General features: G+C 39.7%; 1 protein-coding gene across 1 annotated transcript; it reads left to right on the plus strand.

The window, feature by feature from the left end:
* Positions 1 to 566: 566 nt before the first annotated feature.
* si:cabz01074946.1 (SLAM family member 5) lies at positions 567 to 20,006 on the plus strand. The gene is made up of 5 exons (XM_056452487.1): positions 567 to 689; positions 9,403 to 9,717; positions 12,636 to 12,914; positions 16,441 to 16,560; positions 16,654 to 20,006. Exons 1-5 carry the CDS (start codon positions 641 to 643, stop codon positions 16,710 to 16,712), a joined length of 822 nt encoding a protein of 273 aa, XP_056308462.1. The 5' UTR covers positions 567 to 640; the 3' UTR covers positions 16,713 to 20,006.
* The last annotated feature ends 342 nt before the right edge of the window (positions 20,007 to 20,348 follow it).

Consider the following 20,348-nt stretch of genomic DNA (forward strand, 5'->3'; position numbering starts at 1 on the left):
TCAGCTCAGGATACGGCCTGGTCCAAGATTATGGATACCTTGGTATCATTTCTTCACAGGTCTTGGATGGCATCAATGGCGCTGTATAATCTCTAGGGGCCTCGGGATGAGTATCCTCAGGTGGAAATATTTTGACATCCGAAAGAGACTTGTTGTGTTTACATCTCTCCAATTTGACAAAGTTCTGTTCAACCAGCTTCCAAAAGTTGATTTCGCATCACAGGTGCCCTTTAACATGACCCTGATGTTTGTCACTAACCTTTAGTGCAACAAATTGAACCGTAACCTGTTGTGAATACCAAAAGTGCTGTAGGGGAAGTCACAAATGCACATGATACTCACATCAGACACCACAATGCTATGATCACACATTATAATGGACATTGTTTATTCATTTCCCTTTCGAAAGTCTGTTTAAAATATATAGAGCACATGGAGTAATTCCCCCACCTCGCTACACATGTTTTATCACAAGGCGAGAGGAAATATGTTGCAAGGAAACACGTGCTTCCTTTTTTTTTTAAAGCTTGAGTGTTTCTTGTTTCATTATCAGTTGACTAGTGTAGTCTGCAGTTTCAGATAAGGTGAACTCAAGAAGGTCTGAACATCAAGCTGACTCAAGTCGACGAGCTGTAGAGAAATGAGTCTACACACAGTTGTTTTAATGTGTATTATATACATCCATCAAGGTAAGCGACGCATTTCACTTATATATCCTAATATAATGTCGAGTTTGTTGTGCTGATGTTAAATAGTTTGGTGATTTGGCTGAGATTATAGGAGAGTTTTTAGCTATAACCAGTGGTGTAGTCCTAAAAAATAGGTGGTGTACTATTACCCACCTAATCCAAATTTTAAAAGCAGGCAAAGAAACGACGAAAGTCAATGTATCTTTGATTCATTTGATATATATATATATATATATATATATATATATATATATATATATATATATATATATATATATATATATATATATATACATATATACATACATATACACACACTGCACAGCTGTGGTTTGCTGACTAACTAAAAAACGAGTTCAGGAGCGGGATTCTGCTGCCATTTTTATATCAAATTTAAAGGGGACTGAGACGATCATTTAGTAGTGTACAGGTAATCGCAAAGGTGTTAGGGGGGCTGAATGGAAATACAGGAGGGCTAAAGCGACGCCCATGCTGTTTTATAATTTTACTTGAACGTTTCAGCGAGACTTCATTCAGCTGATTTGTTGTGATCTTCGAAAAACTCAAATACTCAATACACAAAAATTAGGGAAGTCTAATCACCAAAACAAGTGAGTATACCGAGAGTATGATCCTCAAAAGTGGTAATACCCAAACATCTTGTGGAAAAAAGTAGGCATACTGAGTATACGTGCGTATAGCAAGGACTACACCACTGTCTATAACATCTACTTTTCTTTCAAAGATAAAGAAAGCTTGTGAATTGAACAGGAAACTGGGTGTTTTCCAGTTCAACGTTAGCATGTAGGGCTCACCATGTAGATCACTTATGATCAGTTATTGATCGAAAATTACATGACAAAAGTAGCAGTCAGAAATATAATCTCTTCTGTTATACATGTATGGTCACATAATCAGACTACGTTTGTGCTAAAGTGGATTTGGGGTCATTTGCTGCACTTGTAGTTGGATAATCATGAACTGTTTTGACATACAAAGAAAACATTTTCATTTTTCATTAGCAACAAGAGCCTCGACAGTTTCTATTTAAAGTGCAATGATGGACAGTTAATACTTAATATAGCTATATACTATACTATTTAATTACTATAGCATTAATACTTAATATACCTCGCTGTTAGGGTTTCCTGATAGTAACATGGAATACAATTAACCACTAACATTTACTTTAAGTGTGTGTAATAAACAACAACTTAACTCATTTCTGGGTTATTTCTACCCATCCATTATACCATAGCCCTGCTGAAAAATCCAGCTTAAACCAGCCTAGGCTTGTTGGCTGGTTTTAGCTGGTTGACCAGCCTGGTTTTAGAGGGGTTTTGGCCATTTCCAGGCTGGTTTCCAGCCATTTCCAGCCTGGTCTTAGCTGGTCAGGCTGGAAAATGACCAGCCAAATCCAGCTAAAACCAGCTTGACCAGCCTGGTTTAAGCTGGACATAGCTGGTTTTGGCTGGGCTCCCAGCCTGGCTAGGCTGGTCAAGCTGGTTTTAGCTGGTCATTTTCCAGCCCGACCAGCTAAGACCAGGCTGGAAATGGATGGAAACCAGCCTGGAAATGGCCAAAACCCCTCTAAAACCAGGCTGGTCAACCAGCTAAAACCAGCCAACCAGCCTAGGCTGGTTTAAGCTGTTTTTTTCAGTAGGGAGGTCTCCAATTCAATTCCTGGATAGCCACAGCTCTGCACAGATTTGCTCCAACCCTGATCAAACACAACTGATCCAACTAATCGAGGTGTTCAAGACCACTAGACACTACTAGATCAGCTGCGTTTGATTGGGGTTGGAGCATAACTGTGCAGAGCTGTGGCTCTCCAGGAATTAAGTTGAGATATGCATCATACCCTGCAATAATAACAGTTTTATAATGTTGTGTTGTCCCTAGACATCTTTTTATATCGTAAATATTGAAAAACTTCACAGCAATATCAATGCCATGTCGAATATTTAATCTAAAAACACTAGGGGCCCTATCATACACCCGGCGCAATAAGGCGCAAGTGTGTTTCCATGATGTGTTGCTATTTTCAGACCAACGCAAGCTTAATTTTCCTGCTTTCTGCCACATTTAAATAGCAAATCCAATTGCGCCACTGTGGACTCGTGGGTGTATTGTGCGCATTGTTGTCGCGTTGCTATTTTGAGGAACTAATTTTTTGGTTTATTCATGACAATTTGCTTTAGTGTAATGTTATTATTTTATTAGTAGTATTATTTATTAAATGCATATTTATATTTGTTTTATTAAAAATAAGCTTAGATTTGTCCTACCTGTCAGGTTTTGGACCATGTGGGACATTGGACGTGTGTTTGGATACAACTCAGTTGTTTGAGCACACTTTATTATTGTTCATTTATTCGTTTGCTGAAAATTAGAACGGAATTTAGAAATAACTTTGAAACTAATCTTTGCGCTTAACAAACGAGATTGTGTAGGCTAATGGATGTCTGTGCGTACAACACGTTTCCATATCCACGAAAGGGAGAAACAAAGTAAAGGCAGAATGGAGGAGGCTCATCTCTCATTCTCTCGCTGTAGATGCTCTGTGTAACTGTTTTCTCTCTAGTGAAGTGTTCAGTTTTTTCCACTTACAAAGTCCACCATGTAAATAGCAAATGTGCTACGGCGCGACGCAACTGACTCTTAAAGGGAATGGGAAATGAGACTCTGATTGGTTTATTCTCAAAACACACCTATAACTCAGTATGAGAATAAGCTCAACCCTGTTAGACCATGCGCCATGGCGCAGAGCGGATTTTTCCGTCCTTAAAATAACAAAAGTGGATTCGGACACGCCCTTAACCCTCTACCGCACCATATGGCAACATGATACTTATATTCATTTCCCTGCCACTGTCTCTTAAAGACCAACAATCTTTTTTTTTTTTTGTTGGAAAGAGAAGACCTTAGTTTAGCCAATGAAGTGCTTTGGTTAAGTCACATGACATGCTGTGTTTTTCTGTAGCGCAATTTCTGACAGACTGGCATTTACTGTGAGTAGTTGCTGAATGCAAATGTAAACTTCAATAAAAACAAAGGATCAAATCATGTCAGATCCACAAAAATAATCTGAAACATCACCTCCAGTAAGTTATGATTACACATTCACAACAAAATTTTTATTCAAATTAGTTTCTCATAAATGTATGTGTATGTGGTAAATGTGTGTGTGACCAAATGGCAACACTGTGCAATAGTGGAACATGCAATATTGCAATGGGTTAGCTAGCTAGCAAGGTCAGCTGTGAACTTTTAACTTGTAACAAAAACAACATGAATGCTAGTAATATAATGTTGATTAGTTGTATGTTAATGACATTTGCATTATGGATAAAATCATATCTAGTTTTAATGGCAGTACTACTTCTGAATAGATATGAATACAGGGAACAGTGTATTAGAGAGCACCACCATGTTCTATGGTAATTGAAAGAATAAAGTGTCAGAACTGGCTCTTCCTGCAGATGAAAGTGAGGATGAGATGGGATTTAGTAAACATGAGAATGATGCAGACTGGACATTTGATAGATGATAGTTCAGGTAAGTTAGCTCAGAGGCAGATAAGACAGGCGTAGTATAGTATATTTTATAATATACATAAACATTGTTAGCTAGTAGCTACATTATTCTGATGCATCTGGATATACTAGACTTATAATATTTACTGGAGGAAATATTTATATTTACAGTATGTTGTATAGATGATAATACAATATTAGGTTTGTTTTTAATAATATTCAGCAAAAAAACTATGGAATGAATGAAAGCTATTGGAGTATGAGTTGTTAAAGTGTGTTTAAGGTGTCATTTATAAGTTCTGTGTTGAAGCTTTTAATATTGTAACACCAATTAAATCATTTCAAACAACACAATTATTAATTATAAGGAAAGTTTTACATTTCAAATTCTAAGTCAGATCCACTGTTGGACGTTGTTGCCATATGGACACATTTCATAAAGTACCTTAAAAATATATATTTTTTTCCTATTTTTTTTACAGCACTTCAAGTTCAGCCATTTTAAGAAAAGAAAAACAGTCAAATATTTTTTTTAATAGATTTATCACAATGCATGTGGTAGAGGGTTGGTGCTTTTGCGCCCTGCGCTTTAGACTTTGTGCCTAGATCATTAAAACAGAGCCCCTGGAGTGCATAGGTATATAATCAGCAGGCTTATTATGAAGCAATATAATCGTTATTAACCCTTAAAGAATTATAGTGGATTATTGTGGGCACTTGACTAGGTGCCATTTTGTGTTAGCAGACTATTTCTTACTTAACACTCAGCATCAAGTGTCATCTATCATTTTAAACAGGAAAACCTGACCTTTCTTGAGAGCATATACTAATACACGACTAATTTCATGTTATGATTGTTCAAATTTCCCCCAAGAAACCCATTTGATTGGTGGTTTTCAAGACAAAAGCCTATGTTTATTAGTCAAGTAGAGCAGTTTTTCCCAACCGTGTTCCTGAAGGCACACAGACAATACACATTTTCAACCTGTTCCTAATCAAACACACCTGAATCAACTCATCAGAACATGAGAAGATACTCCAAAGCCTGAAGTTAATGGGTCAGTTAGTGTGCCTCCAGGAACAGGGTTGGGAAACTTATATTTGGCCTGTAAGTGCTGCTTCAGATAAAACACACGTACACACACATATGCAGTCTTTGAATCTTCCTGACTACAAATGTATTGTCTAGGTCAGTGTTTCCCAACCTTGTTCCTGAAGGTTGAATCAGATAAGGGAGACATCCAAAATATGTACTGTTGGTGTGTCTCTGGAAACAGGGTTGGGAAACACTGATCTAGGTCTGCATGATGAACTGTTTTAAGCCGAGAGAAACTCATATTTGACCTGTAAGTACTGCTTCAGATAAAACACACACACACACACACACACATACACAAATGCAGTCTTTGAGTCTTCCTGACTACAAATGTATTGTCTATGTCAGTGTTTCCCAACCTTGTTCCTTAAGCCACACCAACAGTGCACATTTACATCCTCTTCCTAGTCTAACAGACCTGAATCAACTCATCGAAGCATAAGAAGAGACTACAAAACCTGAAGTTAGTGAATCAGATAAGGGAGACATCCAAAATATGTACTGTTGGTGTGTCTCTGGAAACAGGGTTGGGAAACACTGATCTAGGTCTGCATGATGAACTGTTTTAAGCCGAGAGAAACTCATATTTGACCTGTAAGTGCTGCTTCAGATAAAACACACACACACATACAAATGCAGTCTTTGAACACCTTCCTGACTACCAATGTATTGTCTATGTCTGTGTTTCCCAACCTTGTTCCTGAAGGCACACCAACAGTGCACATTTTCATCCTCTTCCTAGTCTAAAACACCTGAATTAACTCATCAGAGCATAAGAAGAGACTACAAAACCTGAATTTAGTGAATCAGATAAGGGAGACATCATCCAAAATATGTACTGTTGGTGTGTCTCTGGGAACAGGGTTGGGAAACACTGGTCTAGGCCTACACAATGATTTGTTTTAAGCCGAAAGAAACTCATATTTGACCTGTAAGTGCTGCTTCAGATTAAACACACACACACACACACACACACACACACACACACACACACACACACACACACACACAAATGCAGTCTTTGAATCTTCCTGACTATAAATGTATTGTCTAGGCCAGTGTTTCCCAACCCTGTTCCTGAAGGCACACCAACAGTGCACATGTTCAACCTCTTTCTAATCAAACACACCTGAATCAACTCATCAGAGCATTAGAAGAGACTCCACAAGCTGAAGGTAATGGGTCAGAAAAGGGAGACATCATCCAAAATATGTACTGTTGGTGTGCCTTCTGGAACAGGGTTGGGAAACACTGAAGTAGAGAACAGTTTGATTCAATCTAGCCATGTATACAATACATCAACAATGTCTGATTTGACGAGAGACACAAGTCATATTGACGCTTTTTAACAAATCAGTGTTGTCAAAATGTTACGACATCAACACACTCACTACGGAGCCTTTTAGGGTCCAAATAAGTCACGTTACAAGCTGGAAAGCTGAGAATCTCTTCTTAACGCCACTCTTTGAATGGATCAGTGGATCAAAAAACATTTAAGAATGATACTTGGTGGCACAGTGGCTCAGTGGTTACCACTGTCAACTGACAGCAGGAAGGTCGCCTGGTTCGAGTCCCAGGCTGGGCCAGTTGACAGTTTTTGTGTGGAGTTTGCATGTTCTCTCCATGTTGGCGTGGGTTTCCTTCGGGTGCTCCGGTCTCCCCCACAGTCCAAACACATGCTCTATAATTGGATGAACTAAATTGGCCGTAGTGTATGTGTGTGAATGAGTGTATATGGGTGTTTCCCAGTACTGGGTTGCACCCAGAAGGGCATCCACTGCACAAAACATATGCCAGAATAGTTATGGGTTCATTCCACTGTGGCGACCCCTGATAAATAAGGCACTAAGACGAAGGAAAATGAATAAATGAAGAATAATACTAATATTTAGCCTTGAGAGGGTGTCTAGGTCTTTAAGGGTTAATAAAGTTAATGTAATCCATGAAGTAACTGTAGTCTGATTCTGAGTATTTTAAAAAGTAGTTTAGTGTAATTCAAAGCCCACATTTAATCCATTACTACCCTGCAGCGTTGGGTAAAGTTACTTTTAAAAGTAATATATACCAATCTTAGGTCAAATTTCTTTTAAGGAACTACTAAATGTGGCACTTCCTAGCAAGCACTCAGCATCATATGACATTGATCTTTAGTTCTATTCTGGTTGTGGCGTCTGGAGCCCAAAATTTAATGTCAGTTTGTTGTCTAATACTGACGTCAGCTCGCATTGATATTTGGTTGATTGATTGATTTTATTTGATAATTCTAACAAAGATATACAAACAAGTCCAGTTAGACCAATTCATACATTATTTCAACAACTGTGCAGGATAAAGTACACAAAGAAGCCACAGGCTTATTTCCATTGTGCTCCTTTAACCCTTGTGTAGTGTTCGTATTTTTGTTACTCAGCCAGTGTTCATGGGTCTAGTGGACACACTAGAGTTTTAGCTTTCCAAATTAACACTATCAAACAATTTTATGTTAAATTACTCAATAAATGTTTACTTTAACCCAATTACAAGCCAAATGAACAGCAAACATGGTTCATTTTTCCCTTTGTTAGATCATATTGATGAATTAATGTGCTTCTCGTTTTATTTTTTTAAGTTTTATTAATGTTATGAAAAAAATAAAACCCACAGATTAGTTTTTTCGTATTGTTCCCACCATGGTCATAGACATCGTCATCAGAAGCTCCTCTCTCTTCCACAATCAATTGCAAGGCCCTCGCAGCAGATAATCTTTTGGCCATCTTGATTAGTTGTGATAAGGAACCACACTGGCAAAGTCTTATTTATGATATTATGCCCCTAATGCGCAGATGGGACAGGGTGTGAGAAAATGAAGCTTGGTTCCTGCAAGATAGAGGGTAAAATGGGCGGGAATAAGAGCAGACAGTGTTGATAGTTGAATTTTCAACAATGTTGCTACTTTGTGCGGGAGCAGGATGGGGGGGGGGGGAAGACAGCAGCACCAGAAAGGAGGAAGACAGAGTGTAGGAAGACTGGACATACACTTTCAAGACTTTTATTAGACCTGGGTGCAGTGGACCCGAACACCTTGTATGTAATGTAAATGTGTGGTGGGAGGTACATTATGCGGTCATTAAAAATTAGTTCAGATTTATGTTCTTCACAGAAAATAGGCCAAAGCCAATGAATTTCAGGCTGAAAAAATAATTAATTGTTTAATTTTTAGTTTGATAAAAACTGAAAATGGGTCTCACAGACCCGAACACCATACAAGGGTTAAAAATGAGCGAGCAAATCACGAATGGACTGCAGACATCATCAGCTCCACAACTCAGCACAATGAAATCTTCAACTGTAAAACAACCACCTTTATATTTCTCTTTTAAAAACACTCTCAATTTGAATCTCTTTAAAAATCGTGGACAAAACACGAGCGGAGCTAGCATTGTGTAGCATTGAATTTCTACCTGATTCACTCTTAAATCTATATGGGTAAATATCCCTGCTACACACTCTTGTAGAATGACAATGTACCTCACTAACGAAAACCTAATAATTAAGAAAATATTTTGGGACCATTTTCTTTAAAATCTTAAAACCGTCACTAATTAAACATTTTTAACCTATTCTCAACTTTAAATAATTACTTTGGCTATAATGTTCATTATTTAAATGGTTGGTTTTAGGCTGCGGCATTAACTAACCAAAATGATCTAACATCAGCTTGATATCATGATATGACATCCATACAACGTCAAAGTCTAACATCAGTGGACGTTTATCTTGGTTGGTATTTATGTTGTGTAATCGTCTTGACGTTGGAGTCCGACGTCTGATGTTGGGTTCTGAAGTCAACCCGATTTTCATATACAACCAGCATTCAAAGTTAGTCTGACGTTGGAGTACAACCTCAATTGTACGTCTGTGTGATGTCTGCCTGTTGAGTTATTAGTAATGTGTTATTTCTGCTGGGTTTTTCACCCTCATCTCGGCTGTGTTTAAGATTGTGAAACATTACTTTTAAAAGTCGCTTTCCCAACATCGCTACCAAGATCATTAACAGTATATTTTCACTGACTAATTGTGTATTGATTTGTTTTGTTTGTAGTGTTCGGAGGTGAGGAGCGTGTCACTGTTTACCTAGGCCAGTCAGCGGTCTTGAAAACTGGATCGGACAGACCTTGGAACCTCACCAGAGTTCAGTGGTCCATTTATAAAAACACAACGTACATCGCTAGCCTAAGGGACAGAAACGTTACATTATTCGACTTTTGGAGGTATCGGGGTCGACTTGAACTCAACAACAATACGGGAGATTTAACGATCAAGGATGTGAGGATGAACGACAGCTTGACATACACTGTAGACCTGGTCAATGCGGACGGTACCCGGCCACAACATAAAGTTCATCTCACAGTCAAAGGTAAATCACAGATGTTTAATTTAGTCTTAAGGAGACGGTTTAGCCAAAAATGAAAACTCTGTCATCATTTACTCATCCTCAACTTGTTCCAAACAGTTTTTGAGTTTCTTTGTTCTGTTGAACACGAAGAAAGCTGGAAACAGCGGCCGTTGACTTCAATATTGTTTTGGTTCCTGCTATAGATGTCAGTGATTGTTTTTATTTTTTAACTCTTCAGAATATCTTCTTTGTGTGTGTGTGTGTGTGTGTGTTCAACAGAAGCAAGAAATGCACAAAACTACTTGAGTGTGAGTAAGTGGTAAAGAAATCGAAATGTTTTGTTGTGAACTGTCCCTTTAAGAGTGCTATACTCTTTATTTAAAGGTGACCTATTTACAAGATGTAAAATAAGACTCTGATGTGCCTAGAGAGTGTGTGTGTGTGAAGTTTGAGCTCAAAATATCACACAGATAATGCTTTATAACTCTCTGAAACTGATCCTTTGAGGCTAAGATTCAAAATTGCGCCATTTTGGTGACTGTCGCTTTAAATTCAAATGAGATTGTGCTCTTTTTAAAAGAGGGCGGAGCTACAAATGCTTGTGTGTCAGGATAGTGGCAGATTCCAAACTCCTATGGCAGACGGCTGCTTCTCACCCAGTGTTTGGGTGCTTTCACACCTAGACTTTTGTTTCAGAACCTGTCTCGTTTCCCCAGTTAACGTGGTTCGTTTGACATATGTGAATCCAGCAATCGCGCTCGGATCCAAGGCAAAACAATTGGTCCGAGATCGCCTGAATGAGGTGGACTCTGCTCGATTGAAACAAACTCTGGAGCGGATCTATTGTATTGAGAAGGCAAAACGATCCGAGCTCAGCTATATTACAGAGTATTATGGGTATGTAGTAAGTAAGTAAGTAAAGTTTATTTATATAGCACATTTAACTTCAGTTTGGCACTGACCAAAGTGCTGAACAAAACCATAACACACATTCTAAAACCGTAAAATAACAATAAAAGTAATAATAAGAATAATAGTATTATAGTACAATAAAAATTAAAAGCCTGGGAACGCTATAGAATAAAAATCAATTAATTTAAAAATAATAATAATTAATTATAATGCCTTACATTTATATAGCACTTTTCTGGACACTTAAATCACTTTCCCTATTTTTGGGGGGAATCTCCTCATCCACCAACAGCGTGCAGCATCCACCTGGATGACGCGACGGCAGCCATTTTGTGCCAGACCGCACAGGAGGAGACAGAGTGATGAAGCCAATTACACTATGGGGATGGTTAGGAGCAGTGCCGGCGCAAGCTTAACTGGCGCTCCAGGCAAACGACGATCGTGCCTCCCTTTCTAAATTCGTCACTGGTTAAGAAGCCATGATGGACAGAGGCCAATGAGCAAAGAGGCCAGGATGCTACTCTAATGCTACTGATGCTACTGTCCGGTGGCAGCTGGTTCCACAAACGTGGAGCAGTGACTGCAAGCACTTTATCACCTTTCAGTTTAAGTCGTGATCGAGGAATTTGCAGTACAATTTTATTTGACGACCTAAGAGGCCGAGAAGTGGACTGTAGGTTAATAAGTTCTGATATATCAGAAGGTGCTTGCCCATTCAGTGCTTTAAAAACAATAAGTAAAATCTTGAACTGAATTCAAAATTAACAGGAAGCCAGTGAAGGGATGCTAAAACGGGTGAGATATGAGCATGTTTTTTGGCGCCTGTCAAAAGTCTAGCTGCCGCATTTTGAACCAACTCCAATCGTGCCAATGAGGATTGAGGGAGACCAACATATAAGGAATTGCAATAGTCTAGGCCAGGGGTTACCAAACTTGTTCCTGGAAGGCCGGTGTCCTGCAGATTTTAGCTCCAACCCTAATCAAACACACCTGAACAAGCTAATCAAAGTCTTACTAGGTATATTTGAAACACCCAGGCAGGTGTGTTGAGGCAAGTTGGAGCTAAACCCTGCAGGGACACCGGCCCTCCTGGACCGAGATTGGTGACCCCTGATCTAGGCGTTACGTGATAAAAGCATGTATGATTTTTTCCGGGATTCACATATGCCAAACGGACCACGCTAACTGGGGAAACGAGACAGGTTCCGAAACAAAATGCATTACATTTTTCCATGTAATAGGCATTTACGGCTATATGACGAGAGAATTATGAGTGGGGCGGGATGTCCTCATTTCTACCTGTAAATGTACGTTTCATGTCAAAACGAAAGTGAAAGCATGCTGAAATATTAACGAGAGCTGTTTATCCGTTAGGAAAATTGACCAAACAGCAGTCATGGTTTATATGTTATTTCTCTCTATAATGTAAAGCCTATAATGTATAATTCTTGACAAGATCTCTGTATGAGAAAGTCTTACCTCTGATTTATATCTGGTGATGATGTCTATGGGTGTCACCATTCAAAATTAACGCGCAGCTTTCCACCTATAATGTCTTATTGCTCATTGCCATTAATTAAAATAAGGACGCAAGCTGAGCGGGACTCTGCAAAATAAAGCGTGAAACTCTGACCAATATGAGGAGAGTTTACTCGCACATGACTTGTTTTGAAACTTTGCCGTGTGAAAGCGAACCGCACCCAGAACAAAGAGCAACATCGTAATAATTCGAATCCCTGTTTCAGAACAAAACAGGTGTGAAAGCACCCTTAGTGCTAATGAGGGGGAGATGGGCACTAGTGGGCGGGGCTTTCCCCCTCTGATGACACGTACACATGGAGAATGTCAATCAAAGTGTTTCATTCAAACTGAATTCATTAATATTGACCATTAGTGGATGGAAATGTTCAATCTTGCCACACATCTGTGGTTAAACCCCTTATTAAAGTGATTTTTGCATAATAGGTCCCCTTTAAAGTTTTCCAGTCCATCAGACTGAGTAATTAATATCTGTGTTCAATCCACAGAAAGACTAGAAAAACCAAAAATCCACAAAGTCCTTCATTCCCTCAGCGACGGACAATGCCACGTGGCCCTCAATTGCACTGTGACTGGCCGAAATGTGATTTTGTCCTGGACACCTGATGAATATTTCAACGGATCGTACCTTTCAGGAAACCTGAACTCTGTGAACCCGCTCTCGGTTGTTTTCATCTCGTTCAGCAGTACTGGAAATGTGACGTTCAACTGCACTGCGTCCAGTGAAGAGCAGATGGAGAGCACAGTGATGACAGTGGGATGTTCAGGTGAGTCTCAACAGCAGAGTGAAACACACTGATGAGCAGATTAAGCTTGTTTAGAGAGCAGTTCATATGGGCTTTCGAAAAGTATCTTAATTGCAGTTTGTTTCATTCAAAAGTGCATGATTAGTAAAGATATTGAATCTCATTCACTGATAATTGCGTCTGTTTTTTTGTATGCGTACGCACCTTTAACTTTCTCACGAAAACCTTCCACCTAATTCACAACAGTTGTGTATGAACATGGGGTTGTTCCTAAACTCTGGCTGTGTCCAAAATCGTATACTTCCATACTATGTAGTGCGCTAAAAACGATATGCGAGGCGAGTAGTATTCCATAGAATTTGGAAAACAGTAAATGAGAAGTACTTGGCGAGAACTTCCAGTGAGATTCTGAAGTAGCCGGCAGCTAGCTCTCTGAAACTCTCACATGGTCGCCCACTGAAGCTAAGCAGGGCTGCGCCTGGTCAGTACCAGGATGGGAGACCACATGGGAAAGCTAAGTTGCTGCTGGAAGTGGTGTTGATGAGGCCAGGAGGAGGCGCTCAACCTGCGCTCTGTGTGGGTTCTAACACCCCAGTATATTGAAAGGGACTTGGGGGACGATGTTAAACCGAGGTCCTGACTCTCGGTGGTCCCAGGATGTCCTCCGAATAAGAGTAGCATCCTGGCCTGGTCTATCATGGCTTCCTAACCAGTGACGAATTAAGAAAAGGCGGCACGATTGTCGTTTGCCTAGAACGCCAGTTAAGCTTGCGCCGGCACTGCTCCTGACCATCCCCATAGCATAATTGGCTTCATCACTCTGTCTCCTCCTGTGCGGTCTGGCACAAAATGGCTGCCGTTGCGTCATCCAGGTGGATGCTGCTCACTGTTGGTGGATGAGGAGATTTCCCCCAAAAATAGGGAAAGTGATTTAAGTGTCCAGAAAAGTGCTAAATAAATGTAAGGCATTATAATTAATTATTATTATTTTTAAATTAATTAATAATTATCTGATTATCTGATATATATATATATATATATATATATATATATATATATATATATATATATATATATATATATATATATATATATATATATATATATATTTTTTTTTTTCCTTCACTTTCGACAATTGGTGAAGTTTTTTTTTTTTCCTCGCCGCTGTCGCCATTAGCTTGCATGGTTCGGGATCTGTAGAGCTGTGCATCGATTGATTACTCTTCAGTGTTTGGACTCTCAGTAGTGATTATTAAACCACACTGAACTGAGCTAAACTGAACTTAAACACTACAAACTGAACTACACTGTTCCAATTTACTATGGTCTTCTATGTGAAGCTGCTTTGACACAATCTACATTGTAAAAGCGCTATACAAATAAAGGGGAATTGAATTGAATGGACGCTACGCGGACGCGGGTAGACCACGTGATATTGACAAATGGGGGAAGTAGTACGTCAGAGTTTCATTCATACTACTCACATTCATACTGTATTGAACGTACTTTTCTAATGATCGTGTAGCAGATTCAAACGTAGTACATACTGAGTTGTAGGCGATTTCGTATGCAGCCTCATTCTTCCGTGATTTTGGAGTGCTCTAAATGAGTGCCTGCATGCACAAGTTTAGTAATTTGCATAATGCATGCCAAACCAGCTCCATATAAGGGCTTTCCGTAAAACTGCACCTGTACAGAAAAAAATAAGACAAATTATCAATTACATTATGAAACAAAAGAAAAGATCTAAAATGCTAATGAAGGTTTGATGTTGGATGTGGAACATGCCTACAGTTCTGAATATGAGCTAATTCTTAAACTCGTTCTTCTGTTCTGTACAAACTATCCATTGCTTTGCATATACCGGGGTTAATTTTGACGGCAAATTTTGATTTAGTTTTAGTCTTTTGATGAAAAATCCAGTCATATTTTAGTCCTCTGAATCATTTTAGTTTTAGTCTAGTTTTAGTCGACTAAATTTCATAAGATTTCAGTTGAGTAAATCTACTCTAGACTAAAATATATTTGGTTTAATTTAAGTGTAATTTATTTAAATATTGTATACATTTGTTTATGCAAAATATTCAGAATTAAATTTAAATAAAATAGTCTGATTAAAATGCGGAATGTAGCTTTTCCATTGAGGATCAAAATTAGATATGCATTGTTTATTTATATCATAATGAGGCTATTATGTATTATATGTTGGCAATCAGTCCACGTGTAAGAACTGTAGCCATCTGAAAATGCAGGAGTGTGCAATTATTTAGCAAGCCGTTTGTTTTAGAGTGGTAAACCGCACGTCTGTTGAACAGTTTTAAGCCATTAAAACTTTAAAAAGGGAAGGGAACACCCATACACACTCATTCACACTCATACACTACAGACAATTTAGCTTACCCAATTCCCCTATAGTGCATGTCTTTGGACTTGTATGGGAAACCGGAGCACCCGGAGGAAACCCACGCCAACAGCGGGAGAACATACAAACTCCATACAGAAATACCATCTGACCCAGCCAAGGCTCGAACCAGCGACCTTTTTGCTGTGAGGCGATTGTGCTACCCACTGCGCCACCGTGACGCCCTATACCATTTAAGTTTAGCAAAAGCACACACATGAGTAAATAAAAAAGATCCGAGTTTATCTTTGCTGGGTTAGGGTTAGGGATAATTCCCTGGCATGCTGATGTCGCTTTAGATTTGTTGTTTATATCAGCGATTCCCTCCCCATACGTTTTTTTTGTCTTGACATCAAACGTGAATCTTGCTTGTCTCTCAACGGTTGCCATTTCATTCATTCATTTTCTTTGCGGCTCAGTCCCTTTATTAATCCAGGGTCGCCACAGCAGAATGAACCGCCAACTTATCCAGCACGTTTCACGCAGCGGATGCCCTTCCAGCCGCAACTGTTGCCATTTCATTATAGTTTAATCAGACAGACAGACACCCCTAAGGATGATGATGTAATCACATCCCACGTCTCACCCCACAAGTGTGTGTGTGTGTGTGCACCATGCATCACACACCAAGATTAATTCTGATTGGATATTTTCCAAAAAAACGTCTCTCAATCACATTCTCGTCTCGTTTTTAAATGTTAACGAAAATGTCAGTATGTTTTTTTTATAATTGTCGTCATTATTTAGTTTTCGTCTAGTTTTTGTCAGTAGAAACTTGTTCGTCATGAAAATTATGATAAAAAATTTCCATTAACGACATTAATTACAATTATATTCTAAGCTTAATTTTATTGTTCTAACCACTGTGCTTACCACTAAGCCACCGTGTCACCCGAGGGATGAACAAATCGTACAAAATCAAAACGAATTGGCATGAGAAAGTGTAAAATAGCACTTATGACCTGCTCTTTAAACGTCCTCGTCAAAACTACAGTAGTCCACATTTGAGATGGACCAGTCCAAGTTGTCCTAACACACATTCCTATCTTAGGACAACTGTGAATAACTTTTTTAATCAACTTCAAATGTTAAACTGTGTGAATGGTAAAAACAATGGGAGTAAAGAGCGTTGATGTTTTGTTTTAGAAAACACCCAGAAATGTGAAGTCTGCGGTCCCTGCGGCACCAGCGGGTTCTGTGTGCTGTGCTATATTGTGTTAGTAGCTCTGCTTGTTGCTGCACTTGTATACACATATAGACATAAAGGTAACAAATATATATTGTAGATAAGTTTACAATACAGCTTTTGATTGTATATGACTCATCTTTTCTTTATCAAATGTAATTTATGTTTTCTAGAACAAATTAAAGATTTCTGCATCAATGGCCCCGTTCAGTTCATCCAGAATCTATGGTAACGTCTGAGTTTACAGTTATATTGTTTATTTATCAGTGGAGTGCAGAGCTTCTGTGGTATTTCTGGTAAAAAAAGGGAGAAAACGTCTCAGCAGCAAAGAAAAAGAGGAAGACGAACACTGGAGCAGACCCCGGTTGAACCAAGTCATGAAGACGCTGTGCTCAGCTGCATATTACTGCAAGTGTGAGGGAAAGCTAGTGTCTCTACCCAAAGATGAAACTGTGAAGAGTCAGTGGTTGAGGTTTATTTTTGCAAAAATACCTCAGCATTATCGAACCACCCTTGTGCTGTGTTCGCTGGAATCTACACACTTACAATGAGAGATTCGTCGGCCGTTTGTTAAAGGAAGGATCAGAAAAGACTATTGATGTACTGTATGGGACTTTGTCAGCGCTTGACAGGAACTTTACAGTACACAGTTCATGGATCAGTTTCTTCCTCCTGGGAGTGGGGGATGGATGAAATTACGTGAGTTTTCCACGATAAATAACAAAACAGGAGGATGGCAGGAGGCTCACACATACACTCTGCACTCTGACTACTTCAATATTGTTGATAGGCCGTGGTGGGCATTTCGCTCTGTCTTTTTTAATGTGTAATAGGGGCTCTTTAAATTGTGTGTTTTGTGTACGTTATAACAACTTTAAAGGGACAGTTCACCCAAAAATTTACATTATGTCGTCCTTTACTCACTCTCTGGTTGTTCCAGACCCGTATAAGTTGTAAATTGAGATATCTCAAGAATGCCAATAACCATAGAAATCTCACCACCCATTTACTCACATCAATAAGTGTGTATTTTCTTTACTAGACATATGGCGATATTCAATTTTGATGATGACAATGTACATTCACAGTATTGATGTCATGAGCACTTCAAAATATGTGAATAATTCTTTATCATTTAAACTTTTAAAGCGGGCAACGTGGTGGCGCAGTAGGTAGTGCTGTCACCTCACAGCTAGAAGGTCGCTGGTTCAAGCCTCGGCTGGGCCAGTTGGCGTTTCTGTGAGAAGTTTGCTTGTTCTCCCCGCGTTCGTGTGGGTTTGCTCCAGTTTCCCCCACAGTCCAAATATATGTGGTACAGGTGAATTGGGTAAGCTAAATTGTCCGTAGTGTATGAGTGTGAATGAGTGTGTCTGGATGTTTCCCAGAGATGGGTTGCAGCTGGAAGGGCATCCCCTGCGTAAAACATATGCTGGATAAGTTGGCGGTTCATTCCGCTGTGGCAACCCCAGATTAATAAAGGGACTAAGCCGAAAAGAAAATGAATGAATGGGCCTGTTTTTCAAAGCGCATATTCAGATTGTTGTATAATGTTTAATACTTACATAATCACTTACTCCCAGGGCCATTTCATATCAAAGATGATATTTAGCCGCACCATATTGGTGTTTCACAACATCTATTTATTTTATTTTATTTTTTTATGAGGTGGGTTGCTCAACGCTCAACCTCCCACCTGGAGGACCAGGACATGCACTCATCCACTATGGCCAATTTAGCTTACCCAGTTCATCTATAGTGCATGTGTTTGGGCTATGGGGGAAACCTGAGCACCCAGAGGAAACCCACACCAACATGGGGAGAACATGCAAACTCCACACGGAAACGCCAACTGGCCCGGCCAGAGCTCAAACCAGCGACCGTCTTAATGTGAGGCGACTGCGCTACCCACTGCACCACCGCGTAAATGTGTCGCCTCGCATAATTTCAAACATTACCATTTCCACTTAATTGTTTTTATATTTCAGAATTTACTGGTATTTTTTTTAACTATGTATAGTGTCTATTTGTTAACATCAATTATAACACGGAGGGCGGCGTGGGGGTGCAGTGGGTAGCGCTGTCGCCTCACAGCAAGAAGGACGCTGGTTCGAGGGTCTGGGTCAGTTGGCATTTATTCTTATTAATACATGGATATTTGCCACAAAAATTAGACACAAATTAATGTTCTGAGTAATAGTAATATTAGTAATAGTTTATTTTGGATTTAGTTTAAGGCAAAGCTGACAAGCTAAAACAGCTGATGGAGTATACACTAACCTGTGCATTATTCAGCCACAAGATGGCGCCAAACGGTCAAAAACACAAAGCTGACAAAAAACTAAACCGAGTGAATAAAGCATAAGGTACACTAACCTGTGCATTATTCATTCACAACACGGCACCAAAACGGCAATAAACAGTGGTGTGACAGACAAGCATTAATGTGGATGTAAGTATGAATGTATTCACTAGCCGCATTTCCACTATCGGGCCAGTGCGAGCCAGGGCTTTAATCGGGCCAGGCCGGGCCAATAGCCCGGGAGGTTGAGAAATGAGGCCGAAATCATGTCGCGTTTCCACTGTCGGGCTAGTTGCTCGCAGCGCGTCACGCAAACACCGCCCCCAGAACGTCCCCCGAATCAAACGTCACACAACCCGCCCACTTCAGCGGGAACAAAAAAACTCAAATTATAACCACAAACACAACCTGGCATCACTACAAGAGCTGGAAGATGGAGAACACCGAAGCGATTGCTTTTTTACTGTTTGTGGTCTGTTGGTGTAAGGCCAGACAGCGATCCCTGGATAAGGACATTCGAGTTCGTCTGCTATCCATTTTTTCTTCTTCTTAGTGAGTTGATCAAGCGCGATAGCAAAACAAATGTAAGGGAAGAAAGCATCTTGTCTCCTCCTTACCTGACAGGAAAACTCCGCCTTTGTTCGTAACCCCGCCCCGAAGCCCCAGTTGGCCCTCCTTGGCCCAAGGTATTCGGCGGGCCAAAAAAGGCCGGACGCTGGCCCCAAGGAAGCCCCGCTTTGGCCCGATTACACCCCGGAAGTGATAGTGGAAACGCGACTGGCCTTGGCTCGCTCGCTTTAGGCGCGATAGTGGAAACGCGGCTACTGATGGTCAAGTTGATTTCAAGTTCCCAGATGAGTCTGTGTTATTTAGCAGGTGTTATCCCAGAATAACATATCTTCGAATGTCGCAACTGACCAATCAGAATCAAGTATTCCAGTCAGCCTGGCAATAAGGGATTACAAACATCTAGGGTGGTTGATTTCACACGGTAAAGCCTGTTTATTACTGAAATTCTGATATCTTCCTTTGTGTTCAGCTCAACAACAAAGCTGAAATGGGTTTGGAGCAACCTGAGAGTGAGTAAATGATGACAAAATGTTCACTTTTGGGTGAACTATCCCTTTAATTGAAAGTTTAACTCCAGCCCAGGATCTGAAAGCTTGTACTTGAGTTAACAAAATAAAGAATTACTGTGGTACTGATGATTTTTTTTACCTCAATAAAAATGGCAGCTTTTTGTAATAATTTGTCTGTCTTCTTTACTCAAAAGTGCGTGTGAGAGTTTCCAGTAATGATGAATTGAAGGAGTGTCTGGTTGTGAAGTTTGTCAGTGTTTCACAGTATTGACGCCACTGTTTTAGGTAACTATGAATGCTCTTTTTCTGAAAATAGGAAGTGGTCAAGCTTAACTAGAATTAGACGTGTGACCTTTTGTTGTTAGCAGATCTGACTGTGGGTAAATGCTCCAGAAATATTGCTCTATTTACTGAGATGACACTGAGCGGTTTTCACATTTAGCTTATTAGACTTCCATCGGTGTGCAGGGATATTTTGAGCAGCGGGGGG

The sequence above is a fragment of the Danio aesculapii genome, unplaced genomic scaffold, assembly GCF_903798145.1.
Source record: "Danio aesculapii unplaced genomic scaffold, fDanAes4.1, whole genome shotgun sequence".
NCBI classification, from domain to species: domain Eukaryota; kingdom Metazoa; phylum Chordata; class Actinopteri; order Cypriniformes; family Danionidae; genus Danio; species Danio aesculapii.